At 42.5% G+C, this 12690-nt stretch overlaps 1 protein-coding gene across 1 annotated transcript; it reads left to right on the forward strand.

The window, feature by feature from the left end:
• Nucleotides 1-3890: 3890 nt before the first annotated feature.
• On the forward strand, nt 3891-10121 carry SLC26A2 (solute carrier family 26 (anion exchanger), member 2). Its single transcript, XM_009318492.1, has 2 exons — nt 3891-4532; nt 7401-10121. Exons 1-2 carry the CDS (start codon nt 3891-3893, stop codon nt 8904-8906), a joined length of 2148 nt encoding a protein of 715 aa, XP_009316767.1. The 3' UTR covers nt 8907-10121.
• The last annotated feature ends 2569 nt before the right edge of the window (nt 10122-12690 follow it).

Below are 12690 nucleotides of genomic sequence, written 5' to 3' on the forward strand. Positions count from 1 at the left end.
GGGCTAAACAGTTACAAAAATAATACAGAGCAACGCTTTGAGGCAGAAAAGGGTGAAACAGGTGTTGGAAATTGTGTCATTTCCTAGTGTCCTGACATCGCGAGAGGCAGTGACTATGTGATGAAAGGCCCTTTTCAAGCCACGTAGACAAAGCTGTCATGCAGGTCAACACAAAGATCCAGTATATGTCCAGAGCTTAGCAGCCAAAAAGATTTTTACTTAGAACATTTCTCTACTGTCTAGACACGACCAAAAAACCCGGGTATCACCTACTGCACAGATATTTTACAGCACTGTGCGGAACTAAACTGAACTATCTGGGTTTTGCGTTGGAGTTTGCTGGCACATTAAGAAAAACTCCCAGGTTTGAGTGAGCTGTCTACAAGTCCTGGATGAGGGAGAGGGTAATCAGAAGGATTTTCATCACTAAAATCTGTACTAAAATCTCAGAAAACAAACTCATTCAGGTAATTTGCTACACATAAAAAGTAGTCTGGGGGTGAATTTTCCCCCCAGCTTTTACAGTATTGATTTGCTGAGCTTTGGGTGAAAAGCTTTTTTATTTGCAACTCTGCTTGTGAAATGAATAAAACTGCTTGAGCAAATACAACTACAGAATGCACTTATGCAGAGTACTGCGGACACATGCTTTTGTACGCTATGTTAACTTCATTCTCACTGTGTAGTATTTGCTTTTTTATAAGTGCTATAAATAATCCCTGAGCGAACTTTGCAATACTGCACAGGTGGGTGAGAATAGATATCTGGAAGATAGGGATGGGTGCTCCTCCAAGCGTGATCACTATGTGATCTTGAGTATGTCACTTCTTGAAGTGCACGTTTCCTCGTTGTAAAGATCCTAATTCTTCATAATGCTCTTCTGAGCTTATAGTTACCTAAAACACAATAAAGGTACTGACCTGGAAGTCATTAGCCAAGCGAAGTTCGTCATTATAAGGTGTACAGCATAGGTATGTGATACAGTAATTCTGCATGGCCAGGAGGCTGTTAGATAGAAGTTTGGAATAATCAAGAAGGCAGGTAGGCAAAACTGAAGCTTTCTTGTCTTTCCTTCCAGTGTACTAAGGGATTGACTTGTATAACAAGACCAAATATGGAGACAAATAAATACATTTGAAAATTTACCCCTAAAAATATGTATGTATTAAAGTTCTGGGTGGACTAATCTTTGGATCCAGAACTCTTGAGTTCTCTGATTATAAGGACCAGGACCAAAAGAAGGACATAGACACCAGAAATAGGACTTGATTTCAAACTATGGAATTTTCCACTTAGGTCTCACCTAACCCAGCAGTGTTCATTTTTTCCTTTTTTTTTTTGAATTGTGACTTTCCCTAAGCTGCTCCTCTGTCTGTGTGCAGAACAGCAGCCACAAAGAGGCATGTTCTCCCTAGTTGTGCTTAGAGCTATTTTTATCTTTCTGGTTTCCCGACCACCCTGCAGACCCCATGCATGGTTCAGATGAATTAGGCATAGAGTTGGAGGTATGGGAGTTTGGAACAGGGCAGGAGCTGGAGAAAAGCATTGATGCCTTGCTAGAAATACCTGGTAGATGTGGAGGATGAGAGGTAGGTATTCATAAAGTATCTCACACAGAGCATGAGACCTGGCAATGCTGTTTAGTCTGCCCCAGCATATAACAGAGCATGAGTTGTACGGGTGATGGTAACAGGAAGGCATACATCCCCCACCTTATGCAGAAAATCTATCCCTGCTGATGCCGTTGTGCTATTCACAGTTTTGGAGCCAGGGAGTTCTCTGATCAAAACACAGCTCCCTTTCAGTAGCAGTCCAGTGGCAGGCTGGCAAAGTTATTTGAAAGGATGCAGGAGCTTACCCACCGGAGAGGCACTCACTGTTTATGGGTTTGTAGTGAATGAAAACACCTTTTGGAAGTCCCGGCATGGAGCAGAAGATAAAATGCGAACCCCTGCCTCTGGTATTTTTTGTTGGTTATCTATCAGCATCTGTCCCGTGTGTTGACTTTAGATAGCCCTCTGCACGCTCTAGCCTGGTAGCTCTAGGGAGAAGTGTGCTACAGTGTAAGGTGGAAGAGTTGGATTACTCAGGTTGAATTGCTTTCTAATTGGAAGGCTGTTCTGGAAATCTCTGAATATTTTTATCTGGAAAGAGAAGCCAGTCTAAACATTAAGTATTGTAGCTGCCTCTACTCTCACGTGGGTTCCTTTGATGTGGTTAGGATCATTTGCTTAGGCTGTTTTAAGACAGTAGGTACTTGGGTTGATAATGTCTTTCTAGTTAGAAGAACTGAAGGCAGTTCATCTCTGTCTGAGCTAGCAGACTGCTGGAGGCATGGCTGTGTGTAAACCATTATATAGGGCTGATGCACGGCACTTTGGATACCTCTGTATGACAGCGTCAAACCTGGGATGGAAGCATGGAAATCGTACGCTCCAGCCAGCTAGACCGAGGTCTAAAAGAAGACATTTCCTCTCTGCATAGCTCTAGGATCAGTGCCTTGTAATGGGCTGACTGCAGGGGAAACGGGTAGTTTAAGCACCACACTTAAACTCACTTCTGTCACTTCTCCCCTTGTATGTTTTTGAGAGACTTACACTGAAGTGATAGTAGCAGTAAATGTTTTATAGCTACTTGTGAAATGTTGACTAAGTGAAAAAATTTTGAGATGGACTCTTCAGTGGCATCCTCAGCATGGCCAGCTCCAATACCGATCTGGTAATTAATTCAGTCGTAAACAGTGCATAGAACATTAGTTTGGTTGATGTTTGCATTGCACAGAGAAGGTGTAATTAGCACATAAGGGAGGTGGTGTTATTAGCACACTAGGACTTCAAGGCAGTGTTTGAAAGGGAAGCCTGAGAGATTTTTCAGGGTTCTGCTGCTGTCTCTGGCCTTGAAACCACTGTAGCACCAGTCAAATGGGTTTCCGACTGAAATTTAACTTCAATGTAGTAGTAGTAGTAGCAGTTATTGTGGCTAAAAGAGAGTTTTCTGGAGGATGCTGGATGTTGTCTGGAAACCAGGAGTGCTGTATGAATGCTGGTAATCACTGTTGGTATCATCAAGTTTCATTAGGGCTTGTCTCGTCAAGACTGTGCTCTTTCACATTCAGGCAACATGTTTCCAGTATTAAATGTGCTTTGATATAATCACCTTGTTTTACTGTTTGTAGGCAGCCTGTACTAGAGCAAGTGTTCTGACAGAAGTGTTCCACCTACATTATGTTGTGCCCATTAATATGTTTTCCACTTGTGTGTATTGTTTTGGTCAGATGTAATTTACTTGAAAACCAGCTTTTATAAAGTGTGAAGAACATTCCTTGCAATGTCTCATTGGCTGAAATAAAGCCACTGGGTAAAGATTGCACCTCCTTAGGTAAAAAATCTTTACAATATTTGGCAGGTGTAATCACTGCATTAAAAAAAAAAAACAAAAACATAAATGAGATTTAGGCCAAGCTGTGCAATGTTAGAGATCTACTAATTGTAGTTAATTTTCAGCAACTGAATTGAAGTGACTGTTGGACTACAATAAACCCTGTGTCTATCTTCGCATGGTGGAACAGGCTGCAGATAGTGATTTTATCAAGGAAGCCTCCCAGAGAGACAGTGCTGCTGCATTCTTTTCCATTTCACAACATTGCCAGCAGCGGGTTTATTCTACGGGATATCAGTCTGCTAGGGAAGGTGATTCCTTGCTTAACAGGCATAAAATGGGGAGGATTTTTCCAAGTTTGCTTGGAAATTGCTTTCTCTGTGCTTAATTAAGTCTTTTACCCCTTCCTTTTCATAAATACTGTATTCACTCCATTAAAAAGTCTCATGTAGCGCATTCAGTTATGTTTTAATGGAAATGGTCCTTCTTTGTGTTTTTAGGGAGCCCTTGAGATGGCAGGAATGGCAGAATTCAACAATGTCCATTCAGTGGCTGAAATGCCAGAAGGAGACGATGCTAAACGCAGTTTCCATCACAGAATGTTCTTGGAACCCCAAGAGAAGAAGAGGAGCATGAAGGCTGTGGTGGTTAAGCAAGCAAAGAAAACTTGCAGCTGCACTCCAGCCAAAGTTAAAAACTATGTTTTCAGTTTCTTTCCTGTCTTGCAGTGGCTTCCTAAATACAAGCTAAGAGAGTACCTACTGGGAGACGTAATGTCTGGTGTGATTGTGGGTGTCTTACTAGTCCCACAGTCAATTGCCTATTCTCTCTTGGCTGGGCAGGAGCCTATTTATGGCCTTTATACATCCTTTTTTGCTAGCATTATTTATTTCATATTTGGAACCTCCCGACACATCTCAGTTGGCATCTTCGGTGTGATTTGCCTGATGGTGGGACAAGTGGTGGATCGTGAAATACAGAGAGCTGGCTATGACTTAGGGCCAGCTGCGCTCAGTGTCCTCACAGATACAGCAGCGTATGTAAACACCACCATTTCGCCTGTGAATCAGACATCGCAGAAGCTGCTCTGTGATAAAAGCTGCTATGCAATTACAGTGGGAGCTACCATGACCTTCATAGCTGGAGTTTATCAGGTAAGAGGAGGTGGACAAACAGGTATTCTGTAGAAATAGTTATAATTCTTCTTTAGGTGATTGTCCATGTGAACAGCCTGCTCGGCTTGCACGTGTCCTCAATCTGCGTCCCAGGGAAGTGGATGCAGGGAGGCCTGGAGATCTCCAGTTACTGTTGTGCAAGAAACGGCTCTGTGTCCTCTCCTTATTTTTAACAGCATTTTGTGCTTGCATTGCTACTTTGTTGGGGGACTGTAAGGACATGCACGTAACCACCTGCTGCTCTCACACAATCTGCTCACCACCTTCCTCACTGTGGCCTGAAGCTTTTTTGTTGTTGTTGTTCTTGGGTTTTTTTGTTTTTTGCTGGCTTATAGCTTAGGCCTTCATTGGGCCAAAATGTGGTGTGGCAGCTTTTAATTCCAGACTTCAGTCATTTGCCTTTTCTTTTATCAAAAAATAATCTGGATGGTAAAAGTATCTCCAGTTTCTTTTTATTTGTCACTGTGCTTGTAAAACTTTGCTGTTTGCCCATTCAAAGCCAAAACAATGCCCTTGTATGAAAAGGACACTACTGAGATGATAAAATATACTTGAAATAAAACTTCTTAATTATTACCATATTAAAATGTATTACTCAACAATATTTTACCACTCCGTCTCTACTTCCTAGAATTCACTGCTTGCTGAAATTAAAGCAGATATCTTTGTTTTTAGAATGTCATGCATTAACCAGAATGGATTTAGTTTTAACGGTAATGCAGAGCTGTGGTATTTCAGTTTGTGAGTTCACATTCATTTGTTTCTACAGTGACCTCCAGGGTGATAGCTAATCAAACTGTAGAGAAGAGGAAAAGAAAACATACCTGTGATACTCTAAAACACCTGGGACTTTTTCTTGTACTGCAAGTTAGTGTTGAGTAATTTCAGAAATATTCTGGGCCTCCTGAGTGTCGTGGTTTAACCTCAGTTGGCAACTAAGCACCACGCAGCCGCTCGCTCACTCCCCCCACCCAGTGGGATGGGGGGGAGAATTGGAAAAGCACAAGTGAGGAAAAACTCGTGGGTTGAGATAAAAACAGTTTAATAATTGAAATAAAATGATAATAATAATAAGATAATAATAATAATACACAAAGCAAGTGATGCACAGTACAATTGCTCACCACCCGCCGACCGATGCCCAGCCAGTCCCTGAGCAGCGGCCCCCCCGGCCAGCTTCCCCCAGTTTATGTACTGAGCATGACGTCACATGGTATGGAATGTTTCTGTGGCCAGTTTGGCTGTGCCCCCTCCCAGCTTCTTGTGCACCTGCAGCCTTCTCAGTCGGTAGAGCATGGAAAACTAGAAAGTCCTTGGCTAGTGTAAGCATTACCTAGCAACAACTAAAACATCCGTGTGTTATCAACATTGTTCTCACCCTAAATCCAAAACACAGCACTGTACCAGCTACTAGGAAGGAAATTAACTCTATCCCTGCCGAAACCAGGACACTGAGGTACACTGGATTTTGTGTTTCATCACTGTAGGATGGATGCAGTTTTGGAGTTGTGAATTGCGCTTAATGTTCTTTGCAAGTACAAGTACAACTAAGTTTCTTTATATGAGGAAGTCAGATTACTTTATCTTAAGTCCCTCTGAATGTTAGGCATATTCTACTTGCTGTCCCTCTGCCTGCTAACCAATAGGTCTTCACACCCTCAAATATATTTTTTGTTGGACGCTCCAACCAAAATCACATACTCCTTGTATCAAAAACTTTACAATCAAATCACAAAAAGCAAGCCTGCTCACACCAGTTGCCTACCGCATAACTAGGTAAGGCAATTATTGCTAATGTTTTACATCTAGAAAAACCTTGAATTAACTTAATTACCAAGGTTGCGAGGGAGCCTTTTTTAGAGCTTGGGTCTGAGCCCATGTCCAGTCAAGTCCAGGTCCCAAGCCTGCCTTCTCTTCAGTAATGCTTTGTGGTTCTTCTGAAGTTTCCAGCCATGATCCTAGCCTTCTTTATTTTGCCTTAACTACCTAGCAGGATATATCGAATTGACGCTACTTAAAGTTTAATACCTGTAAGTTCAGGCCTGCAGTCTTCAGATAACTGTAGACAGCCCTGTTGTCTAGCTCAGGGAATTAAAAGGTTTCTAGCAAATGCTGTGAGAAGGTCCATGCTCCATTTGGCATGAAGGTTGATGGGGAGAAAGGGGCATTTACCAGGTGCGAAGATGCGTGTGTAGGGTAGGTATCCATAAAACCAGTTATTCCCATAAGAGAGCACCAAGGATTTGTCCATTCAACTAGCATTAATAAAAATGAATGACAAGACACTAAAAAATTATCTCTATATAATCTGCATCACAAGAGTTTGCAGCTCATATACTTTCTGAATCACATGCACCAAACTTTATGCGGTTCAAAGGACAGCTGTTATGCCATAAACTATATTTTTATTGCAGGTTGTGAGCTCAAGTGTAAGGCAAAGACAACCAAAAAGGTTTTGGATCGCTGCAAAGTTCACAAAGATTATTTCTCATTATTGAGAGAGAAATGGCAGAAGTAGCCAGTATTTCAAATGCTTGTTTCCCTAGGTTTCTTTGCCCGCTAGGGCAACTAGGAGTTACAACTGAACCAATGAGCAAACATAAAACACAGGTTCAGAGTATGAAGACCCCCCAAAAAGCCTGCTCTGTCTTAGAAATGCATTTCGTCTAAGTGCGGTGTACCAGGAGCAGCTGAATGCTGGAGACTGTTTTCTCCATGCTCAGACCATGCCTTGTCCTCCAGGGCCATGCAGTGTTTTTTTTTATCTCACCTCCCTCCAGAGTCCCACAGTGATGACATCTGTAAGATTTGCGTCCTAATCTGTTGTGTGTGGTTGATTCCTTCCAGGTGGCCATGGGTTTCTTTCAAGTGGGCTTTGTCTCAGTGTACCTGTCCGATTCGTTGCTGAGTGGATTTGTCACGGGTGCTTCCTTTACCATCGTAACCTCACAAGCCAAGTATCTCCTGGGCCTAGACATTCCACGGAGCAGTGGCATCGGCTCCCTCATAGCCACATGGATAAACATCTTCAGAAACATACACAAGACCAACATCTGTGATCTCATCACTAGCTTCTTGTGCTTTCTTGTACTTATCCCAACCAAAGAGCTTAATGAACATTTTAAATCCAGGCTCAAGGCTCCAATACCAGTTGAACTAGTCGTGATTGTGGCAGCTACTCTGGCATCTCACTTTGGGAAGCTGAGAGAGACTTACGGCTCGAGTGTTGCTGGACACATCCCAACTGGATTTCTGCCACCCCGCCCTCCAGACTGGAACCTGATTCCTAATGTGGCTTTGGATGCTATCCCCATAGCTATTATTGGCTTTGCCATCACTGTCTCCCTCTCAGAAATGTTTGCCAAGAAGCATGGTTACTCTGTGAAGGCCAACCAGGAGATGTATGCCATTGGCTTCTGCAACATCATTCCCTCTTTCTTCCATTGCTTCATAACAAGCGCAGCTCTTGCCAAGACTCTTGTCAAAGAGTCCACAGGCTGTAGGACACAAATGTCTGGCATGGTGACTAGTTTGGTAATCCTATTAGTCCTCCTTGTGATTGCACCTTTATTTTATTCCCTTCAGAAATGTGTCCTTGCTGTCATAACTATTGTAAACCTCAGAGGAGCCCTGCGGAAGTTCAAGGACCTGCCAAAAATGTGGCATTTGAGCAGAGTGGACACAGTGATCTGGCTAGTTACTATGGCAGCCTCAGCATTCATCAGTACTGAGATTGGTCTTTTGGTTGGTGTTTGCTTCTCTATGCTCTGCGTCATTTTCCGAACTCAGAGACCAGAGGCACCGCTGCTTGGCTGGGTGGCAGAGTCTGAAACGTATGAATCCCTGTCTGCTTACAAGAACTTGCAAACCAAGCCAGGAATCGTGGTGTTCCGTTTTGAAGCACCCCTCTACTACATCAACAAAGAGTGCTTTAAATCCACCCTGTACAAGCAAACTGGGGTCAACCCAGTCTGGGTGAAGGCAGCAAAGAAAAAGGCAGCAAAAAGAATGCTTAGAGAGAAGGAGGTGGATTCTGGTGGCAACCAGACCAGCATCTCCATGGATTTTGTCTCTGAACCTCTGGGGTTTCACACAATAGTGATTGATTGTTGTGCAGTACAGTTTCTGGACACGGCAGGAATACGCACGCTCAAAGAAGTCTGCAAGGACTATAGGGAGATAGATGTCCAGGTGCTACTGGCCCAATGCAATCCTTCAGTGAGGAGTTCCCTGATCCGAGGAGAATTCTTTAAAGAGGGGGAGGACCACCTTCTCTTCCACAGCGTGCACCAGGCTGTGGACTTCGCGTTGGGTGCACAGGGGCACAGTGGGACCAGTGCTTCTAAGAACTAGTTGTGGAAAGGGAGCAAGCTGGAACAAAGCCTGGGAAAAAAATGGCTGTGGGTCTGTATGTCATGCAATATATATGCACTCAGATAAAAAGAGGCAGGGTTGTTTTTAACACAGTGGTTACTATGCAGTCTGTTTTGATGCTTTAAATTTCCCTGCTGGGTATAGTGATTCAATAGGTGGTACTGAATGAAGGCAATTCTTAACTTGGTTATGGCCAATCTGTGAATTTAAGAGTTTTCATATGGTTTTTCATCTTATTTCTCATCTCTTGAACTTTCCATGTCTCAGTTCCCTTCTGAGTTTTGATCATCAGCACTGAAGTCTTTAAGGTGTTGTATACAGGAAAAGGTGTTGTATACAGACAATGTTCTCATCCTTAATCGTTCAAAAATAATGAGTTAGGAGTCAAAAAGGAATAAAATGCAGTATGAATCGTGAAACTTTTCTAAAAAGAAGTATATTTTGAGTTTAGGATTGTTTTCTTTTTCTTCTGAGCTAGGACCATTAACTATTCCCTTCTTTCTATGAAAGCTGAAATGTCATGTATCACTTCACTCTAGGAGCTGGGACCTCAAGAGAAGGACTGGATAGCAGAAAGATAAGTCCCAGGGCCTGACAACCTTTATATGTTAACTGAACTTAATACAGTTTTTAGGACATCATAGCAGCATATAGAAATACTGGGGGAGGTGGGGGGTGGCTGTAGCATATATTGAAAAGGAGCACATAACTGAGATCCGTGCATTATGTGTTCTAGAACTGGCATTGTTAAGGAAACAAGTCTCCAAGTATCAGAGAGAAAATGCTAAAGCTTCTGCAGTATTCAAAAAAGACAAATATTGTTCTTTCTCAGCCTTAAGGCATACAAGGAGATGAATCCCAAATAGGTACTGCTGAATTTTTTCTTTTCTGCACTAACCTCCTGCATGAACTTTTTTATTCTGGGCTAAGAATCCCTTATGCAGTTTAGATAATTATAATTACTGAATTGGTATTACCAGAGTGGATTAGCCTAAGCCGTATAAAAGCAGTGAGTGGGGTTAACGCCTATGTAGGGAGCGAGTGCAGGATGGAAATTATGTTTTAATTCCTCACCATACGTTGCGTTGAGTTCCCATTCAGAGCCCTTGTGTTGGTGTCAAGAGAGAGCTGGCACACCCGCGGCAGCTCCCGCAGCTGGGTGCCAGCTTGGGAAGCTTGTCACTGCAGGGGTTTGTGCCTCGCCACCGACGGGCTGGTGGCAGGGGAGTGGTGCAGACCTATGCGCGTGCATTCAGCTGATAGCAGTGCCGTGGCCTGGGGGAGTCCCTTTTCAGCACAGTTTGTTCACGTTACCAGAAAGCATCTCTAGAACTTTGAACAAAAGCCTCGATACCATTTTTAAACGCTGATTTTAACTAATATTTTTCAACAGAGCAGAACAGTGCCTTCTTCTCAAAGTCCAGATGAAAAATTACAGCACAGCAAACAATAAGCAGTGTATGTTGTTACTGCAGATGTTCCTGCCTACCTGCAGCTACTTGTTCTCACCCCTTTGCCCCTCAGGCATGGGCAGCTGAGAGGGAAAGGAGGAATGAGCAGCCGGCCAGGAGACTTCCTCTAAGGCAGGTCAGCCGTGGGTGGGATAGAAGTAAAGTAGAAATTGCTCTGGGTGATTCTTTCCTCTTTACACTCACAACTCTTCTCTCCTGTACTCTTTCCATGCTGCCCAGGTGGAGATTTTTTGCCCATGCACAGGTTTGTGTAGCCAAATTCTTACTGAGAAGGGGAAAAAAGTAATTACTTATTAAAAGATGTTTTTTCAAATCCATTTCTACCTGTGCCAGGAAGGGAAGGAATAGCAATGTTACTTCCAAGAAGTATGCACTTTCTACAGCTAGCAGGATGCATATTTGTAGCTCGTGGGTATTTGTTTACATAAAAGTACAATAAAACAGCCATAAATTGATTTTCAAATAATTAATTTAGATTACAGCTAAAAGATATACTGAAGTGATTTATGTTTAGCTAGAGCATATCGTATTTGGCCTCAGTGCTGTTTGTGCAGCCGCGACTAGCAATATACCCTCCAAATTCCATTTCAAGCAAAACACAAGAAACCATATTAAAATGCAACAGCAAAAGCAGCCAGCCAACCAAAAGAACAACTTTTCATGTTCTTATTTAAGATAACACCTAGAGGTCATAGTATTAATAAGTCTATATTAATGCACACAGCCCTGGTTAAAAGGAAACAGAAATAAATGCCATTTGCCAGACAGTCTGGTGTAATAGAGAGTCCTTTGGAATTAAGCGAAGATTAGAGCTTGTCATAGCTGGAATTTCTTAAAACAGTGGGTTTTCAGCCATTTTCCTTTTAGGTCTAGAATAATTTTTTGAGAGACATGAATCTGATTTAAGCCTACTGGCAGGAAGCACGTTTTGCTTTAATACGTTTATGGACCCTTTAGAAGTAATCCAATTTCACCTTTAGGAATTAGGGACCACTGATTGAAAACTGTTGTCCTAAAGAATTTGTTTTATAAAGGAATTTCATATATACACACACAAAAATATGTGTATGTATATATATGTGTGTGTACATATATATGTATATACACCTTTTGCTGCTGTATGATGGATGCAGCAGCTCTATATATTCATTTATGCTTTTGTGATACTCCTGTTTCTGTCCTGGAAAGGGCTGTTCTGCCTTCTGCTGTTTTAAGTGAACAGTGGAAAACGTGTACCAGATTTTATAAGAGGAAATCTGCCATACCCACTGCCTTCTATGCCTTCTCTTATCCCTGCCTCACAGCTTAATTTGTAATCTATAGGAAGAGGGAATCTCAGAACAATTGTTTTTGGGTTTATGCATCTGTCTGGAACAGGAACGTTCATCCCAGGTGCAACCTTCAGAACCCCAGGCCAGACTGGAAGATGGTATGTATCAGTTGATCTCCATTCCCAAATGTACTAATCAGCAATTATCAGTCTAAATGAAGAATTAAGAGATCATTAGCACATTCATTAATGACAACAACACAGCATTATGGAAATTAACGCTCACAGTCTCAGCTATACTAAAGACCCCTGGAAATGTCTTTAGTAGTCTCCTGGTAAATGTCAGGCTCTGTTTTCTTTAGTTTATTGCTGCTATAGGTAGTAGTGTCAGTTCCTCCTAATGTGGCAGTTGCACTAATAAATGTTTCACTTGTGTGAATGTTTTGACGTGGAAACAGTTTTCAGTCCAGTTCATAAAACAGGGAAAGGTACTGCAGTGGGGCACATGGTGCTTATTTTTGGATTTATAATGACATCGCCAACCTTAGTCTTGTGCGATTTAGTGATCCTGATTTCCTTGTAAGCCATTGCAGCTCCATCTGCTCCTCTCTCATTCACTGCGAGACCCACCTCCACCTTCTTGACACTTCTTTCTGTGTTTTGGTGTGAGACGTTGCATATGATTGACTGTAAATAGAAGAATCATTGCCTTTGTGTATGTTGCTATTACATGTGACCTGCTACTCAATTTTCATGCCAGATCTTTTGATAAGGCTAAAGCTCCTGAACAGAGAGTGTAAAACAACCCCAAAACCCCACCAGTCCTCTGGGGCTGGGAGAAAGGGGGCTGTTGGCAGCTGGCAGGGGAGCACCACTGTGCATGTCCCCCCACGAGCACGCTGGAGCCTTAGCCTGGTGTGGGGCTCTGCGAGGGTTTGTGTAGCTGTAGGAGCAACAGTGCCGCCCAGGAACGACAGATTAACCTGGAGGTGTCTTATTAGGAGGCTACTGCGACACTGTA

This window comes from Pygoscelis adeliae, unplaced genomic scaffold, assembly GCF_000699105.1.
Source record: "Pygoscelis adeliae isolate BGI_AS28 unplaced genomic scaffold, ASM69910v1 Scaffold42, whole genome shotgun sequence".
Taxonomy (NCBI): domain Eukaryota; kingdom Metazoa; phylum Chordata; class Aves; order Sphenisciformes; family Spheniscidae; genus Pygoscelis; species Pygoscelis adeliae.